General features: G+C 40.5%; 1 protein-coding gene across 1 annotated transcript in view; it reads left to right on the forward strand.

The window, feature by feature from the left end:
• The window catches only part of VPS35L (VPS35 endosomal protein sorting factor like), a 221,075-nt gene that overhangs the window by 132,416 nt on the left and 68,669 nt on the right, over positions 1–19,990 (forward strand). Inside the window, exons 21-25 of the mRNA XM_007954736.2 lie at positions 6,264–6,344; positions 8,372–8,435; positions 10,545–10,643; positions 12,147–12,224; positions 13,082–13,196. Of these exons, the coding sequence (XP_007952927.2) occupies positions 6,264–6,344; positions 8,372–8,435; positions 10,545–10,643; positions 12,147–12,224; positions 13,082–13,196 (437 nt within the window). The remainder of the gene's footprint in view (positions 1–6,263; positions 6,345–8,371; positions 8,436–10,544; positions 10,644–12,146; positions 12,225–13,081; positions 13,197–19,990) is intronic.

Genomic DNA, 19,990 nt, shown 5'->3' on the forward strand with positions numbered 1-19,990 from the left:
TCTCATACACTGCTGGTGGGACTGTAAAATGGTACAACCATTGTGGAAAGCAGTATGGCGATTCCTTCAAAAGTTGGAATTAGAAATATCAATATTCCCAGCCATTCCATTACTATATACCCTAAAGAAGTGAGAGCCATGACAATAACAGATATATGCACACCCATGTTGATTACAGCACTATTTACAATAGCCAAAAGATGGAAACAACCTAGGTGTCCATCACCTGAGGAATGGATAACCAAACTATGCTACATACACACAATGGAATGGTATGTAATGCTATAAAGAATTATGTAGAATCTGCAAAACACCGCATAATGTGGATGAACTTGGAGGACATTATGCTGAGTGAAATAAGTCAATCACAAAAGAACGAATATTGTATTAGTCCGTTATTTTAAAAGTTAAAGGTTTATCTATAGAATGAAATGTTCTTTGTTGGTTACCAGGGGTGGGAGGGGAGGGGAGGGAACGCTGTTAGATAGATAGAGATAAGTATTGATTTGGGTGAAGGGAAGGGCAGTGTACCAATTGAGGATGAGAGAGACAGAGAGAGGTACATGGGAGGTACAGACAACAAAGATGAACCCTTTTGCATATACAGTACTGCATTGTCAGTGAAAGCAAACATGGGTATATGGGTGGATAGATGGGTGGACAGCTGAAGTATTAGGTATGTCTGTGAAATGGGGAATGTATCCAAGAACATGTATACATGTATAGGGTTGGCAGACAATGGTCCTGTAAGTTTATGTGAATGATCAGAATTCCCAGGTGCTGACAAGGGGCAAGGTTGTGGTCACTGCTTGGTCTTAGCCATTTACCCAGAGGAACAGAGTAGTTGAACCTGTGGGCTTGGTACCATGGTTGCAGGGGACATCAAGCTCAATTGGCATAACATACTATAGAAAACATTGTCCCATCTCCTACTTTGGTGAGTAGCGACTGGGATCTTAAAAGCTGGCAAGCTGCCATGTATATGCAACGATGTGTCTCTCCTCATCCAGAGCAAAGAAGAATGAAGAAAACCAAAATTCATGGAAACGGTTAGTCCTAGCGACTGGTACACCATCCGATCTGCAGCCTATGCGGCTATGAGACCCGAAGAACTAGCTGGTGCCCAGCTGCTACTGTCAACCACTTGGAAGAGGATCTATGTAGGAGATCCTTGATAGAGAGGGAGAATCATTTGGAGAAAAAAAAACGGGGGGGGGGGGCCAGGTTTGCTGGTCCGATAGAGCCTGGTGGAACCACTGAGACTATGGCCCCTAGCTGCCCTTCAGGTCTGGAATTGAACCCACACCCTTGCTTTCCAGCCAAACAAAAGAAAGGCATGTGAGTTGAACATTTACCTCTGGTAGATACACTCCTTGGAGAGAACAATTATGTGCTAAAGAAGGGCTCCTCATGCACAGGGAGACAGCTTAGGGGGCAGGAGTGCATGGAGGGATGGACACTAGGAAGAGGTAACTGTGGGGAGGAAGTGGGAGGGGAGCTGTTGCACTGTGGTAAACTGTGGTCATTGTCATGAGACAGTGTATGTGAACTGCTGTATGGAAAGTGAATTTGCTCTGTAAATCTTCATCCAAATCACAATAAATAAAAAAAAAAAATGAATAATGTTGAATCTCCAAAACACATCATAATGTGTATGAACTTGAAGGACATTATGTGGAGTGAAATAAGTCAATCATAGAAGGACAAGTATAGTTCATTATTGTAAAAAGTCAAGCAAAGTTTTATATATGGAGGGAAACTTACGTTATTGGTTACCAGGAGTAGGAGAGGAGAGGAGGGAACACTGCAAAAATGAAAAATAATGAAGAAAATAAAAGGAAAAGATAACCCACAGACTGGGAGAAAAAAACTGGCAATGACCTATTAAACAAGGGACTATTCACTAAAATATTTAGAAAAATTCAATACCTCAGCAACAAAAAGATAAATAATGCAGTTAAAAATTGGGCAGGGGACATGAACAGACATTTCACCAAAGAACATTCAGGTGGCCAACATAACTATGAAGAAATGCTTGTGATAATTAACCATTGTTGTTATGTGCTGTTGAGTTGGCCCCGACTCATGGCAACACCTCCTTGGGTTGCCGAGGTGGTATCACTGAGGAAGTAGATTGCCCATCCTTCCTTCCAAGGAGTATCTGGTGGGTTTGAACCGCCAGCCTTCTGGTTAGCAGTCAAGTGCCTTAGGCACTATGCTACCAGAGCTCTAATATTAACCATTAGAGAGATGCAAATTAAAATGATAATGAGAACCACCTACAATATGCAGATGATATAACCTTCCTTGCTGAAAGCAAAGACTTGAAGTACTTATTGGTGAAGATCAAAGACTGCAGCCTTCATTATAGATTATACTTCAGCATAAAGAAAACAAAAATCTCACAAATGGACCAATAAGTAACATCATATAAATGGAGAAAAGATTGAAGTTTTCAAGGATTTCGTTTTACTTAGATCTACCATCAGTGTCCATGAAAGGAGCAGTCAAATCAAATGATGTATTATGTTCAGCAGTGTGCTGCAGAAGTCCTCTTTAAAGTGTTAAAAAGCAAAGGTCTCACCTTGAGGACTAAGGTACCCCTGACTCAAGCCATGGCACTTTTCAGTCTCCTTATATGTATGCAAAAGCTTGACAATGAATATGGAAAACTGAAGAAGAATTGATGCCTTTGAATTATGGTGTTGGTAAACAATATTGAACACACCATGGATTACTAGAAGAATGAACAAATCTGTCTTGGAAGAAATACAGCCAAAATGCTTCTTCCAAGCAAGGATGGTGAGACTTCATATCATGTACTTTGGACATGCTATCAGGAAGAATCAGTCCCTGGAGAAGTACATCATGTTTGGTAAAGGAGAGAGTCAGAGAAAAAGAGGGAGGCCCTCAATGAGATAGATGGACACAGCGGCTGCTGCAGGGGCTCAGACATGGCAGCGATTGGAGGATGGTGCAGGACTGGGCAGCATTTGGTTCTTTTGTACATGGGTCACTATGAGTTGGAACCAGATTGATGGCACCTACAACAGCAATAGGAAGAAGCCTCTAAAACTGTGAGATAATACATTTCTGTCATTTTAAGCCACACACTTTGTAATATTTTGTTTTTCCACATCTCTAGAAAACTAATACAGTGGAGAATAACTTTTTTTAAAAAAGCAAATAGTGAGATATAACAAAAGTTCAGCGTGAATTACAAAGTTCAGAAAACAACAAATTCTGGTAAGAGTGTGGAGAAAATGGTACACAGTATGGCACTTCCTTTACAAGTTAGAAATACCATGTGATCCAGCAATCCCACTATTAGGCATATATCCTGTAGAAATAAGATCCATGACAGGAATAGATATATGCACATCCATGTTCATTGCTGCACTATTCCCAATAGCAAAAAGATGGAAATAGCCTAAATCTTCATCGGTGCATAAAGGGATAAATTAACTATGGTACGTATAATGGAAGAGTACTATACAACATTAAGGAATAATGATGAATCTGTGAAACATCTCATAACATGCGTGAACCTGGAGGACATACTGCTGAATGAAATTGATCACAAAAGGACAAGGAAATCATTATTATACGAAGTAAAGAAGAAGTTTTCACACAGAAAGAAGCATTCTTTGATGGTTACCAGGGTAAGAGGGGAAGGGAGGTAAATTAGTAACTAAAGGTTAGACTTGTATTGCCTTGGGTAAAGGCAATATACAGTTTAAGGGGGAAATCAGCACAGAATGATAAGGCACAGCAAGGCACTGGGAGGATCACAAGAGTTAAAGACAACAGAGGTAAAACACCATTCGGCAATAACCATAAACCAAACCAAACTAAAAGCCGTCGAGTTGGATCCAACTCATAGTGATCTCTCCTTGGATTTTCGAGGCAGTATCACTACAGAAGTGGATTGCCCAATCTTCCTTCCAAGGAGTAGCTGAGGGGTTTGAACTGCCAGCCTTCTGGTTAGCAGTCAGATGCCTTAGTCACTATGCCATCAGAGCTCCCTCAGCAATAACGGTAATAACAATAATCTATGAGTGGATACATAGATAGACACTGAAGCTGAACAGGGGCCTACTGAAGCAAATGGGCCTACCCACTGAATATATATTGGTACGACAGAAGATATTTCTACTTATGTATTAACATGCGCTTCAAATATATCCATGAATGTAATAGATCATACAGGGGCAAACTTCTCAGCCACAATCAGGCACCTTGAAGGACTCAAGTCACTGGACCAGGGGGCTCTGGACCATAGTCTTGGGGAACATCGAGGTCAGTTGGCATGACATAGTCTACAAAGAGAATGTTCTGCATGCTATTTTGGTGAGTAGCTGCTGGGGTCTTAACAGCTTATAAATGGCCACCTAACGTACAACCATTGGTCTCTCCCCATCTGGAGCAAATAGTGAAGAAAATCAGACCCGTGGAAATAGTGAGTCCAAAGGACTAATTGATTACACAAACCTCAGCCTCCCTGACTCTGAGACCAGAAGAACAACTAGATGGTGCCCTGCGCCACTACCAACCTCTTTGAAAGGGAAGGATCACTTTAGAAGATCCTAGAAGAGTGGGAGAAAAATTTGAAACAAAACTCAAAATCATAAAAATGACCTGGCTTATTGTTTGGAACCCTAGAGGTTATAGTCACCCTTCAAGCCTGGAACTGAACTCACTGCTATAGATCAACTTTCAGCCAAACTATCGGCGATCCTATAAGGTAAACAGTAACACTGGGGAGGTATGCACTCCTTAGAACAGGCAATCCTTCAAGATCAACAGGGCAATATTTGCCCAAGAACAAAATTCCAAAAGCAGGAAGGAGTAGGAAAGAAGGAGGAATGGAAATGGTAAACATAGGGAGGAAGTAGGATGGGTGATTTTACAGTGTGCGGGTTGTAGTCAAGGCACAAAACAAAATATACATAAATTGTTAAACGGAAAACTTCCTTTTCCATAAACTTTCACTCAAATCACAATAAAAAAAAAAAAAAAAAGAGAAAGCAATGCTTATCAGAGTTACCAGAGCTGGAAAGATTTACATTTTCAGTGTTTACTGTGTAGTTCATGAATTTGGCACCAGTTTTCAAATTAAATTCCTGCTCTTTTATTGACTTAATCTGTGTTCCCTAAAACTGCTACTACTGTTCATACATGAAATAATTTTACCCAGTATGTGGAGAAGGTTTCTTTTTAAGTTACGTATTTATTTTAATGTATATTAGAAAATATATAACTGACTTATTTGATCTATGATTTCATGTATATTATTGCCTGGGACAAGGTTAAGTAAAAATAGTTAAAGTCACTTGAAATATTAAGTATAGATATGGTTAAAAAAAAAAAAGTTAAGATGGAACTCAGATAATTATAGTTTGGAAAATTGAGCTAGATGATTATGTTTTAATCTTTCCTTGTGTTATGTTAAAGGAGCTCTGGTGCTGTAGTGGTTAAAGCAATCAGCTCCTAACCAGAAGTTTGCCAGTTTGAACCTACCAGGCCCTCCTTGGTAGAAAGATGAGGCAGTCTGCTTTCATAAAGATTTATAGCCTTAGAAGCCCTATGGGGCAGTACCACTCTGTACTATAGGGTTGCTGTAAATCAAATTGATGGCAGTGGATGTGTTATGTTGATAAAAAATTGATTCCGTGTGTTCAAAACATATATGCCTGCTTTCTTTATGTAAAGATGTATTACAAGAGTCTGTCCTTATTATATGATTTGAAAAACCAAATTAATACTTTTGCCAGGCACTTCACATGGTTATAGACTGGTTGGGAACAGCTTCAGAAGGTACAAGAACATACTGTAACAAGTGGTATGCCCTTTGCCTGCTTTATAAAATGTAGCAGTTCTGCACTAATTTTGCAAACATGAGAAGCTGTATGGCGGTGAGAGCTCTGGTGATGCAGTGGTTAAGCACTTGGCTGCTGACTGAAAGGTTCAAACACACCAGTTGTTACATGGAACCCTGTGGGGCAGTTCTACTCTGTCTTATAGGGTCACTGTTGTCAGAATTGACTTGATGGCAATGGGTATACTACAGGTAGAAGAGCAAACTTACTTAAAGAAGAATAAGAAATACCAGAACATTGGCCATTGCTAGTGAATTGGACCACATTAAATGCCAACCAGTTAGTTTTCTGCTTCTCAAATATAAACAGTAGGTGAGAAATAAATCCATGCTTTCTTTGCTCTTAGTGGACATAGCTTTACTGTTATCTTTAAATGTTTCTTAGGCATCAGCAGGAGCCCACCAAGGACCCCGTCATTCTGAACGCCCTTTTGCACGTGTGTAAGACCATGCATGACTCTGTGAAGTAAGCCACATTTAAAGCTGAACTGTAGCATGAATTGGCTCTTAATATTACGTTAAAGAATTGCTAGTTTCAAACTGCCACTGTGAATAATACTACTTTATTGAGTGTGTTAAGATTTTTGCTAATGAGGACATCCTGGTCTAGGAGAGGAGGGAGCCTGAGGGTAACCTTCCTTAGAAAAGAAGATGGCAGATGTTCTTATAGAGAGATTTCTGTTGAGAAAAACAGACTGGGTTCATCCAAGTTTGAACTCAAGCTCCCTATCTCCCAGAGGCTTCTGAGAACAGCAGATAGTTTAGTAATGAGCTCACTCATCCACTAACATGATGGTTTAATTTGAAAGTGCGTGTATTCCTTACTTGAATCACTTACTTTGCTCAGTGTACTTGAAGTCCAGACCTATCCACAGGTCTTCCCTGGGGTCAAAGGCTGAATTTCCACTCCTTTGCTTCCTGGTTGTTTTCACACTTCCATTTGAATGTGTTTAGGGCAATTCTAGCTTATTTGTCTGAAATTTTAATCTCCAAAGAATGTTTAAACCCAGAAGATTGATTTGTTGGAAAATGTTAGTAAGAATTGAGAAAGTTATTTTGGAATATAACAAATGTCAATAAGATTAATTATATTTCTTATCTTTTTTATATTTTAGCATCATTTATTTTCATGACTCAGTGCTTTCAAATTCATGGATAGTTAAAAAAATCAAAATATCAAGACTTTTCATAATAAATAGAACTGGTAGACTGTAGTTAGGAAAAAAAAAGAAATAAAGGCACAAAGAACATTCAGAAAGGCACTTGTATTTGTAGGATATTAGCCTGCTATGCTAGAGACAAATAACAGTGGCTTGGGCAATCTACATCCATAGAGATACTGCCTTGGAAACCTAAGGAGGGGTAGTTATGAGTAGGAATCAACTTGACGGCAGTGAGTTTGATTTTTTGGTTTAAATAAAATAGGTTTATTTTTCTTGTGTGAAAGTGTGGGTAGGTCAAGAGTTTGGAGGTCACTCTGCTTCAGAACATCATCCTGGGACCCAAGTTCCTCTGTCTGGCTGCTGTGCCATTTCTCTGGGATGTGGTCCTTGCCTGCATGGTGGAAGCTGTCTTCCCTCCACCATTGCAGCCTGCAGGCATTGGACAACAGCAGCTTTCTATTAAGAACAAGACTTGGAAGGCGTGCCAAATCACTTGCATTTACAACCTATTGGCCAGAACTGTCACAGGGACAGACCTATGGCGACTGGGAGGAGGAGGAGACTGGGAAATACAGTCTCAAAGGGTGGAGACATTGCACAGCAGAAGGCAGTTTGCAATCTTTGCCAATCCTTTTATCTCCCCATGGAACAAACTAACAAACAAAAACCTTGGTTCCTGGTTTTTGGATGCTCTTAAATTTAAAAAATGTATTTGGAGAACTGTTTTATACATTTGTACAATAAAACTATAAGGACTTGACATTTTCTTATTTATATTTGTGTTACATTGCCTATTAAATAGAATAATACGGCATTCTACAATTCACTTTGAAATATATCTTAAAAATAAGATAGATTGATAGGTGGAGAGGGAAATAGTTATAAAGTAAATATTATAAAATGTTAATGGTAGGATCTTGGTGGTGGGTATATAATTGTTCATTAGAAAATTCTTTCAATGTTACTGTGTATTTGAAATTTTTTATAATAAAATATTTAACGAAATTTCTATGAAATACAAATTAAGACTTTGCTACCCAAATTTCAAAGAAGAGAAAGTGTCTTCTCTCTTCCTGGTTTATAGATGTATCTTGAGAATGACATCTAACATATTTGAAGGAAATGAGAAATATATTTAAATTATGTTATTTTTAGATTACTGTACAAATTTTTATCTCAAGAAAAGTATATAGGCCTTTAGAGGTTTTATACCTACAAGATACAAAATGTCCTGGCTTGTTAGATTGCTTTCCTTTTAATGTATTTTTTTTTTTCCTTTAGAAACTCATGTATTACTCCAGTGTTAATTATGTACAATTATTGATTTTAGTGCACTCACTCTTGAAGATGAGAAAAGAATGCTGGCATATTTGATTAATGGATTTATAAAAATGGTAAGTATTGGGGAAGAAGTTTTAGTGCATTTGGAGATGTGATGTAATTGTTTATCTTCATTCTGATGATAGCAGTTGATATTATGTCCCCTGATACTTTTCATTTTTATTGAGATAAGATGAAATTGGGAAACATCATACATTAGCCAGGACTCCACTGGGGGCAGAGACAGCCAAGACAAACTGGCTTACGAAGAAAACTAAAGGGCTGGGGGATGGGGAACAAGTATATACATATTGGCTCATGTGACCAAAAAATCCAGGGATGTAGCTCTCTGGAGGAACAGCTGGACTCAGGGTCTCCAGTGTATCATCAGGACCTTTCTCTGCATCTGGCTTTGGCTCACTTTCTGAGCAGCAGGCAGGTTCCTCTTCAGATAATCTCTGGATTTCCTTCCTGCAGCCCTGTCGACCAGCAGGAGGTACTCCAGCAGAAGTCTGAGGGTTGAGCCTCTTTGGATTAATTTGGGTGATGGGCAGGGGGAGTGAAGGTGGATTGGCCAGCCTTGGGAGACATATGTACCCATTCTACCCAAATACCATGGACCGAGAGTAGGGAGGAGGGATACCCTGAAGCAACTGACCTGCTATTACCAGATGATGGTAAAAGGATGCTGGACAGACAATACCATCCATACAGTTACTTGTTGCTGTGTAACAACTCATCGCAAAGTTAGTGGGTTGAAATCACAGTGATTTATTACTTCTTACAAATCCATGGGTTGATTGGGTAACTGTGTGCTTCATGTGGTATTGGCTGGTGGAGGGGAGAGGAAGTAGATACCACCTCCTGATGGAAAGAGTGGTGAAGGGACATAGCAAAAGGACAGGATTATTGCCTCCATCTTTGGACATGATCTGCCACACCATCCTTAGCCAGAACAATCTTTGTGTTAATTCTTGGTGTGCAAAGTAAAAATACCAACTGCTGCCAGTGTCTTCTAGTTTAATAGGAACACCAGGATCAAAGTTGACTCAAATGAAAATGCTTACATCACTTTAAGGAGCTCTGATGGTATAGTGCCAAAGGCATTTGACTGCTAACCAGAAGGCTGGTGGTTCAAACCCACCAGCCACTCCTCAGAAGGAAGAATTGGGCAATCTACTTACATAGAGATACCACCTCGGAAACCCAAGGAGGGGTTGCTATGAGTCGAAATCGACTTGATGGCAGTGAGTTTGGAGTTTTTTGTTTTTTAGATCACTTTATAAATAACCTTAAAAATGTGACTTTCAACAATTAGGGTTGATTTTAACTGCCCTCCTGACTCTGGGTAAAATATCAATTTTGATGAAAATTCAGGGTTAGCCTTTCAATTCTCATGTTAGGAAATGTACTCAAGTTTTACTGGGTGATTTGCCTGTGCCCTTGATTTATGTACTGATCATGTGATATTTATCCTTTTTATGGCTTTGTCTGACAGTCAATCAGTTATATGGAAAAGAGTATGAGGAAATAAGGTGTGAAATTTGTTAGCTATGATGGAAACAGTAATGTTAAGTAAACCTACCGTGGACAGCCAAAACATTTGTCCTACTCACCAGCTGTTCATAAATTTGAAGAAATAGAAGAGGGGAATTTTAATGGTAGAGCAATTCAGTCCATGGCTCTGGCAGCCACCAGTGAGCTGCTGAGGTCAGAATCCTCGTCAGGACACAGAAAGGTGTGACTTTTATTAGGGAAACTCCTCTAACAAATGGTTCCCAGTAACCAAATTAATGTTCTGTGAAAAGGCCAGAACTGACAAGTGAAATTCCATTATTTCCTTCCCAGTGCTTTTCTCATAGGCTGGAAAATCCTTTTTACATTTTGAGATTGTTCATACCCTTAGGCCTTTTTATATTCTAGTTCAATGCTGACATCAACAAGGTAAAATAGTAATATTTTAGTTATATGCTGCATACAGTCATGTGAGGCCTTTCTACAGAGAATATTCCGGTATGTATGTTAGCTTTAAATTTGGCTTCCCTTTAAATTTCCAAAAATCTAAGCTTTCTGGAAATTGTCATCACAGCACTCCCCAGCCACACAGATCTCAAGAAAAACCATTTCAGTTGTGTTCCTTGAAATAACATTGTCCTTTTCAACATCTGCCTCCTTGGTTCTAGGTCTCCTTCGGCCGTGATTTTGAACAGCAGCTAAGCTTTTATGTTGAGGCCAGGTCGATGTTTTGTAATCTGGAACCTGTTCTTGTGCAGTTGATTCACGTAAGAATTTTCAATCATTCATTCTCTTGACACATATTTATTGATCATCTGCATGCCAGGCAGCGATCTTAATCTGGGGCTCATTTGATCCTGTGCTGCTGCTCTCTAGTGTACAAAAGGTAGTTTCTCAAAGGTTAATGATTTCTACGTTACTTAAATCTTTGAATGGTTTCTGTCAACTTCTTTTTTGCTGATATTTGCTTAGTCTTATTTCCACATGCCAATAGCAAACACTTGAGGGATTTATACTGATAAATTAGTTATAGAAATGCTAGAGTCTCTTGTCTCAAGCAGAGGTTCCAAAACTTTCTCACATCATGGTGCATCTCAATAATTTTTCACAGTGCTGCCCCCCCGCCAGGCCAAAAGATATAAATAACAATTCTATTAGTTTCAAACAACTTCAGTATCTATGCCCCCAAAAACTTGGTAGCCAGTTGAAAGAACAATATACATAAATTGAAAGAAAAATTTTATTTTTATTTTACTCTTCTTAATTACAATTGCTTCTTAATGAGATATGTGTACTTGTTGGGTACAGCATGACTTCTTAGACCTTGAAATTGGATTGGACACCCCCCCTCATTTCCTTTTCCTCATTGATCTTTGCACAGTACTTGCTTTTTATCTCAGCAACTGGTCCAAACCCAGCTTTGGAAAGATGGTAACACTGCAAGGAATGTAATTGATCTAGTGTGGAATCTGCACTCCCTCACACCGGTGCTTCGAGTGTGTTTAGTTCTAGGGTACTGCTGCATTTTCCTCATGATGTGCCCCTGTGAGCTTGCTGTTATGCCCTTGGGTGCCATGGTGCACAGTCTAAGAACCATGCAGCCAAAGTTTGCCTATCTGTGGAAAAGTTCCCTAAGGCTACTCAAGTGTTTCATATAAATTTAAGGAAAAATAACCTTTCCAATGTGTTTGTTGATTACCAAGTGGTTTAGCATCACTAAACTTAAGACCAGTGTCCAGAGACGCCTCACATGTAGGGGGAGGTAGTAGCCCCACTTGATGAAGTTGTGAGGCTTACATGAGATGGTGATGTGCAGCTCTGAGAACAGCACCTACTACATCATAGATGATGTGGTGGCTGCTACATTCCTTTTGATGTTCATCTTGCACAGCTAAATTGTCCTGCTCTTAGATTTGGATGTTTCTTTTAAGATCTCTAAGCTTCATGTGGGGGATTTCTGGAAACTAGAGTAAGTGAACCTTGTCTACTCATTAAACCAGAAAATGGTCATTCTTAATATTGGTTGATAGGCATGACTGATCCTTGAGTGCCTTTTGTTCTGTTCTCCTGGAAATGTTTGCTTAAGCCGAGATTGAATCAGGCCTGATGACCCTTTGGCATTTCAGGGTTCAGTGCTAACCAGTCTTGTCCCTAATCAGATTGTCCTCTTCACCTTGTATGTAGCTAATGTCCAGATCTCTATGGAAGACATTAATCTGAGTCAGACATCATTTCATTGTCATTTTATTTCTGTTTATTAACAAATTCAGAGTGTGAACCGGCTGGCAATGGAAACAAGAAAAGTAATGAAAGGAAATCACTCCAGAAAGACAGCTGCATTTGTTCGGGTATGTTCTAAAGCTAAGGACTCTCAGGCTTTGAACGCCAGTGAGTAGTTTAGTTTGGGGGTTACTAAATTGCTGTTCCCAGAAAAATACAAGTATGTCACTTAATACTGATTTTTCAGATTAATTTTTCCTTGAGTATCTGGGGGCTCATTAGTGTCCTTAATGTTTTTGAAAGAAACCACCAAATGAGTCTGAATTTTAATATGTGTTGTGAGGAGGTAGTTGAGAGGCAGCTTTGTGTTTGTGTGCCGCCGAGTTACCTCTGTGACTCAGGCCTGTGATTTGGAAGGCCTAATGCCTTTTTTCCTCTTAACGAGAGTCATGCACAAGTCTGGAACAATGACAAGAGGCAACAACAAAAAAAATCAGCTATTTGAGTACCCTACTCTAAATTTTATTGAAGCAATGCATGTCCATGATTTTAAAAATGAAACCATACCAAAAAGATTACAATGAAAAATAAACAAACAAGCCCTGCCCTTTCTCACCTCATACGCCTTTCCTCAGAGTCAGTCGCCTCAAACCCTTTTTAGCAAGTTCTTCTTTTAATATTTTCCATAATTTTAAGTAATTGGTTTAAACAGATGTTAGTTAATTTATCAGTGTTAGTTATTACCTCCTTCTTGCAATGATGGATAAGTGTTTATTTGTCATAAATCATCATCCCCTTGTCTCCCCACCCTCCCACATGTTGTCAGGTACAGCAGAGGCAAGAGAGAGCCATTGGGGCTCACAGTGGGGGGATTAATTGCTTTAAGTGTTACTAGAAAATATGGGATGAGTGCAAGCAGGAGTGTTAATTAACAGCATTGCAGGCGTAACCTACGTAACCTACTGGAGCTCTCCCTTTCTTCTAGGCCTGTGTTGCGTACTGCTTCATTACCATTCCCTCCCTGGTGGGAATCTTCACCAGGCTCAATCTCTATCTGCATTCTGGTCAGGTCGCCTTGGCCAACCAGTGCCTCTCCCAAGGTAAGCCCATCCTGCTATCTTCCTGGGTACTTGCTTGCGTAGGAAAGCTGGCTCAGTTAACTTACGCTCAGTGTGTGTGTGTATATATAAAGAGATTCCTCCAAGGAGGAAAGAAAAAAAGTGATAACTAAATGATGAGTTTGAAATCTGTGTCTTTAGTAAGAAACACATCTCACACATACATATTTGTAGAGTGAAGACAGATCTCAGAGAAGGATTTGTAGAGCATAGACATTTTCCTGTAAGAACTTTCTTAAATCTGTCTCAGACAGGCCAGGTCAGGTAGCTCAGACATCTTAGGCTAAGGCTGAAATACAAGTATGTCACTTTATACTGATTTCTAAAGGCCTAGAGGACTTAGAAGTTAAGGCTGCTTAATCACAGCAGATGCATGCTGCTTTTCTTTTCTCTCTCTTTTTTTTTTTTGTTGGTGTTGATGTTTGTTTATTTGTTTGAGACACACAAGTAGAATGTAATCTGTGCAAATACCCTATAGGTTGATGTTATAGATAACAGTTCTGCTCAAGATTAATCTTTCTGTAGGTAGAAAAGCAGACTCTAAGGCAAGGATGAGTGGGAGGAGTTTATTTTCAAGATGTACGCAGGGGGTGTCAGCAGGGTGGTGGGGAGGTGAGACAGGGAGGGAAGGAATCCCATAAAGGGTGCACCAGTGAGCAGCTTACTACTGTGGACAACTTAAGGCTTATTCCCACTGTAGACCTCTAAGAGATGCTGTCGAACATGCCTTAGTGTTAATCCACCAAAGGGGTAGAAGGTGGATTGCTTATAGTTACCCTTTACGCTCATCTGTTGTTAGCCAAGCACTGCTTTGGAGAGCATTGATTCCCCTGGTACTTCTGGCCTGTTCCTCACTCAAGTCAAGGGTAGTTCTCAGATGGAGAGTTGCCAGTTGTTCTAGGATGCCCTTGTCACCTCCTGGAACCAAATGTGCCAGGGGTAGATGGGCAGAGCCCCAGCAGGTTGGCTGGAAGGCATGTATCCAGCCTTGGATGTTAAAGGTGTAAGAAATCCTGGTGCTGTTTATTGAGCATTTGTCATGGTGTGAGCCTGTGGTAGTTAAGCTTGTGTATCAGCTTGGCTGGGCCTCGTTGAGTGTCTGGGCAGCTGGATGTAGTATTCCCCATGATGAGACTGGTAATCAATTCCATGGTGGAATCTACTGGGAGCAGCTGAGTAGCTGCCTTAGGGATGTGGTCTGCTTCCTGTGTATAAGGAGAAGATTTGGGGAATGGTCTCTAGCTTATGGTGTACTTGAACCCTGCATGTAGCTGTGTCATTGTTCAGCAGCCTGCCATGCTCTGCCGAGCTTGGACCTTTCAATAGATTTGAATTAATGGCCTGCCGTGTGATTTGGTAACATCGGGACTGTGCCTTTTTACTTGTCAACCTTGGGCTTCTCAGTCTCAGTAGCCAGTAGCTATCTGAGTGAAGAAAAGCTTCTAGCTCCAGTGGGCTGGGAGCAGGAGGTAGACCTGAAGCCCAAGGTTGAGGGGCTTTAACCCAACCCCTGGACCTTTTTGAACTTGGACTCAAAGCCTCCAAACTGTTAGAGCATAAACTCCTGTTTTTTTAGCCATCCCATTTGTGGTATATTCTTGTCAGAGCGGCACTAGGTAACCGGAACAAAGCCCTTTGCACACATTGTCTCATTTACTCCTCCTAGCAGACACATAAGGTCAGTCCTGTGACTGCTACTTCATTTCACAGTTGAAAAAAATGGAGGCAAGGAGAGTATAAGGAGCTTGCCTGAGGTAGGTCCACTCCTGAGTCACCGAGCCAACAGCATTTGGCCCCTGAGCCACCTGACTTGGTTTCATATTCACTGAACTCTGAGATTGGGGATCTGGAAAGCAGACAGTTGTTGTTGTTGTTGTTAGGTGCCATCGAGTCATCTCCAACTCATAGCGACCCTATGCACAGCAGAATGAAATACCACTTAATCCTGTGCCAGCTCCATGATCTTTGCTATACTTGAGCCCATCACCACTGCCACCGTGTCAGTGCATCTCGTTGAGGGCCTTCCCCTCTCTTGTCAACTCTCCACCTTACCAAGCATGACATCCTTCTCCAGGGAATGGTCCTTTCATACAACATAACCAAAGTATGTGAGATGAAGTCTGGCCATTCTCGCCTCCAAGGAGCATTCCAGGACAGACCTGTTAGTTCTTTTAGTAGTCCATGGTACTTGCAGCATTCTTTGCCAACACCACAACTCAAAAGCATCAATTCTTCAGTCTTGCATATTCATTGTCCAGCTTTCACATGCATATGAGGTGATTGAAAACACCATGACTTGTGTCAGGTGCACCTTAGTCCTCAAGGAGACATCTTTGCTCTTTAGCGCTTGAAAGAGGTCCTTTGCAGCCAATTTGCCCAGTGCTATATGTCATCTCATGTCCTGACTGCTGCTTCCATTGGTATCGATTGCAGAACCAAGCAATGTGAAGTCTTTGATGATTTCAGTCTCTTCTCCATTTATTGTGATGCTGCTTTTATAGGCCCAGTTGTGAGGATTTTTGTTTTCTTTATATTGAGATGTAATCCCTACTGCAGACTGTATTCTTCAGTCCTCATCAGTAAGTGCTTCAAGTCATCCTCACTTTCATCAAGCAAAGTTGTGTTGCCAGCATATCACAGATTGTTAATGATTCTTCCTCTAATCCTGATGCCATGTTCTTCTTCATATAGTCCAGCTCTCGGATTATTTGCTCAGCATATAGATTGAACAAGTATGGTGAAAGGATACAACCCCGATACACTCCCTTCTTGATTTTAAACCACACAGTGTTCCCTTTTTCTGTTTGAATGACAGCCTCCTGGTCTATGTACAGGTTCCTCATGAGTGTAAGTGTTCTGGAATTCCCATTCTTCTCAATGTTACCCACAATTTATTATGATCCACACAATTAAATGGTTTTGCATAGTCACTAAAACACAAGTAAACATCTTTCTGGTATTCTTTGCTTTGAGCCAAGGTCCATCTGACATCAGCAACACTATCCCTCATTCCATGTCCTTTTCTGAATCCAGCTTGCATTTCTGGAAGTTCTCTGTCAATATACTGCTGCAACCATTTTTGAATTATCTTCAGTAAGATTTTACTTGCATGTGATATTAATGATATTGTTTGATAATTTCCACAATCTGTGGGATCACCTTTCTTTGGAATGGGTACAAATATGATCTCTTCCAGTCAGTTGGCCAGGTAGCTGTCAGACAGTAGGAAAAGGTTAACTGGATACTTTGGGGATTTCTATAGCCCTGTATGAAGTTGACTATGTTCAGAGATAGTTCTTCCCCCACATTCACTTTCTCTTACCCAGCACCCCAGCTTATGCTGGGGTTAGCACCCTGACACTTGCTGCCTGCCCCTTTCCAGTTGGGAAATGGTCCTTTCACTGTTTTTTTAACCCTTCACATGGCAGTGACATGAACAGAAGATTTCAAAGGGCAGCTCTAGAAGAAAGAAGGCAAAGTAAAATATTATACTGAAATGTGCAAAGACCTGGAGTTAGAAAACCAAAAGGGAAGAACCTTGGCATTTCTTAAGCTGAAATAACTGAAGGAAAAATTCAAGCCTCAAAATGCAATATTGAAGGATTCTATGGGCATAATACTGAATGACGTAGGAAGCATTAAAAGAAGATGGAAGGAATATACAGAGTCACTGTACGAAAAAGAATTGGTCGGTGTTCAGCCATTTTGGGAGGTAGCAAATGAGCAGGTACCAATGGTATTGAAGGAAGAAGACCAAGATGGACTGAAGGAATTGGTGAAAAACAAGGCCCCAGGAACTGATGGGATACCCATTGAGATATTTCAACAAATGGATGCAGCACTGGAGGTGCTTTCTCATTTATGCCAAGAAATTTGGAAGACAGCTACTACTGGCCAACTGACTGGAAGCAATCGATACTTGTGCCTATTCTGAAAAAAAGTGATCCAAGAGAATGTGGAAATTATCAAATAATATCATTAATATTACAGATACAAGTAAAATTTTGCTGAAGATAATTCAAACATGGCTGCAACACTACATAGGGAACTTTGAGAAATTCTAGCTGGATTCAGAAGAGGATGTGGAATGAGGGTTATCATTGCTGATGTCAATGGGATCATGGCTGAAAGCAAAGAATGTATTTTACTGACTATGCAAAGGCATTCGACTGTATAGATCATACCAATTATTGATAATATTACAAAGGATGGAAATTCCAGAACACTTAATTGTGCTTATTAGGAACCTGTATATAGACCAAGAGGCAGTCATTTGAACAAACAAGGAGATGCTGCATGGTTAAAATCAGGAAGGTTGTGCATCAAGGTTGTATGCTTTTACCATACTTAGTATGCTGAGCAAATGGTCCAAGAAACTGGACTGTATGAAAAAGAACACAGCATCAGGATTGGAGGAAAACTCACCTTGCTGAAAGTGCAGATGACTTGAAGCACTTACTGATGAAGATCAAAGACTATAGTCTTCAATATGGATTATACTTCCACATCAAGAAAACAAAAACCCTCACAACTGGACCAGTAAGCGACATCACAATGAATAGAGAAAAGATTGAGTAAGGTTGTCAGGGATTTATTTTACTTGTATCCACAATCAATGCCAATGGAAGCAGTAGTCAAGAAATCAAATGTTATATAGCGCTGGGAAAATCTGCTGCAAAAGATCTCTTTAAAATGTTGAAGAGCAAAAATGTCACTTTGAAGACTAAGGTACGCCTAACCTACGCCATGATATTTTCAATCATCTCATATGCATGTGAAAACTGGACGATGTATAAGGATGACTGAAGAAGAGTTGATGCTTTTGAGTTGTGGTGTTAGTGAAGGATACCAAAAATACCATATACTGGCAGAAGAACAAAAAAACCTGTCCTGGAAGAAGTGCAGCCCCAATACTCCTTAGAAGCAAGAATGGCCAGACTCCATCTCATCTTCTTTGGTTACATTGTCAGAAGGGACCAGTCTTTGGAGAAGGATATCATTGCTAAAGCAGAGGGTCAGCCAAAAAGAGAAAGACCCTCAATGAGATGAATCAACATGGTGGCTCCAACAGTGGAAGATGGCACAGGAACGGGCAGTGTTTCATTCTGTGGTACATAGGGTTACTATGAGTTGGAGCCAACTTGCTAATACCTAACAACAACATGGCAGTTCTGACTGTCATGTGTGTTATGATTGGTCTGGGGAAGCTGTGGGCACCAAAGTCTTCAAATATTGTTATCCAAAAACCTGTCCAAACTGGATTTTGCTTTCACTTTGGGGAGACTCCACTGGCTTCCCAGTGCATTTGGAATAAAATCAAATGCTTTGCCTTGAAGTCCTTGCTGATGCCTGGCTGCTTTCTGTCCTCATCTTTCACCATGCTTCAGCCACATGGACTGTTTTCTGTTCTTTGGACATGCTAAGCTCTTTCCCAATCTAGGGCAATTGCACTTGCTGTTTCTTCTCCCTAGAATGAGCTTCCTCGGATTTTTAATTAAAAATATATATATATATTATTAGATAATAACAATCAAGCTTCACTTCTTTAGGTGCTAATTACTTTAGCTGAAGTAGCCATACTTCCCTGTGGTACTTAAGGTTATGTGTCAACTTGGCTGGACCTGGTTTGTGTGGCTGGCCAGCTGGTTGTATTATTCCCCATGATGAGACTGGTAATCAACTCCATGATGGCATCTACTATGACCAGCTGAGAAGCTGCCTTAGGAATGTGGTCTGCTTCCAATATGTAAGAAGCACCTTTGAGAAAGGTCTGAGATTTTTGGTATAGTTGGATCCTGTGTTTAGCCAAGTCTTCATTTAGCAGTTTGCCATATTGCCTGCTGATCTTGGGACTGTTTCTGGACTTGAACTGGTGGCCTAATGTGTTGCTTAATAATCTTGGGACCATGCCATTTTACTTGTTAACCTTGGATTTGTCAGCCTCAGCAGCCAGCAGCTGCCTGAGTGAAGAGAAATCTCCAACTTCAGTGGACTGGAAGAAGAAGCAGAGCTGAAGCTCAAGGTTGAGGGGCCTTCACCCAGCCCCTAGAGCTGGGATTTTGAACTTGGATTTCTAGCCTCCTAAACTGTAAGAGAATAAATACCTGTTTGTTAAAGTCATCCACTTGTATTTCTGTTATACCAATACTAAAACAAAAACACCAACACACTGCCACCGAGTCAAACCCGACTCATCGCGACCCCTCCTTGGGTTCCCAAGATGGTGTCACTCTGGAAGTAAGTAGATTGCTCAACCTTCCTTCCAAGGAGTGGCTGGTGGGTTTGAACACCAGCATTCTGGTTAGCAGTCAGATGCCTTAGGCACTATGCCACCAGAGTTCCCCTACCAATACTAGAGAACTAAAATATCCCCAAATCACCATGCTCTGTGCCATTACCCTTATTGTCTCCATAGCAATCCCCCATAATCTGACATTTTCTTTTTTTAATTGTGATTTGAGTGAACGTTTACAGAGCAAATTCACTTTCCATACAGAAGTTCACACACACTTTGTCTCATGACATTGACTACAATTTACCCCAATGCAACAGCTCCCCTCCCATTTCCTCCTGATAATTACCTCTTCCCTTGTCCATCCCTCCATGTACTCCTGCCCCCGAACTGTCTCCCTGTGCATTAACAGCCTCTTTTTCTCCCATGATTGTTCTCTTCAAGGAGTATATATACCTCAGGTACATGTTCAACTCATATGCCTGTCTTTTGTTTGGCTGGAAGCCACAGGTGTGGGTTCAATTCCAGACCTGAAGGGCAGCTA

The sequence above is a fragment of the Orycteropus afer genome, unplaced genomic scaffold (genome assembly GCF_000298275.1).
Source record: "Orycteropus afer afer isolate SDZICR_OR568_19922 unplaced genomic scaffold, OryAfe1.0 scaffold00470, whole genome shotgun sequence".
In the NCBI taxonomy this organism is placed as follows: domain Eukaryota; kingdom Metazoa; phylum Chordata; class Mammalia; order Tubulidentata; family Orycteropodidae; genus Orycteropus; species Orycteropus afer.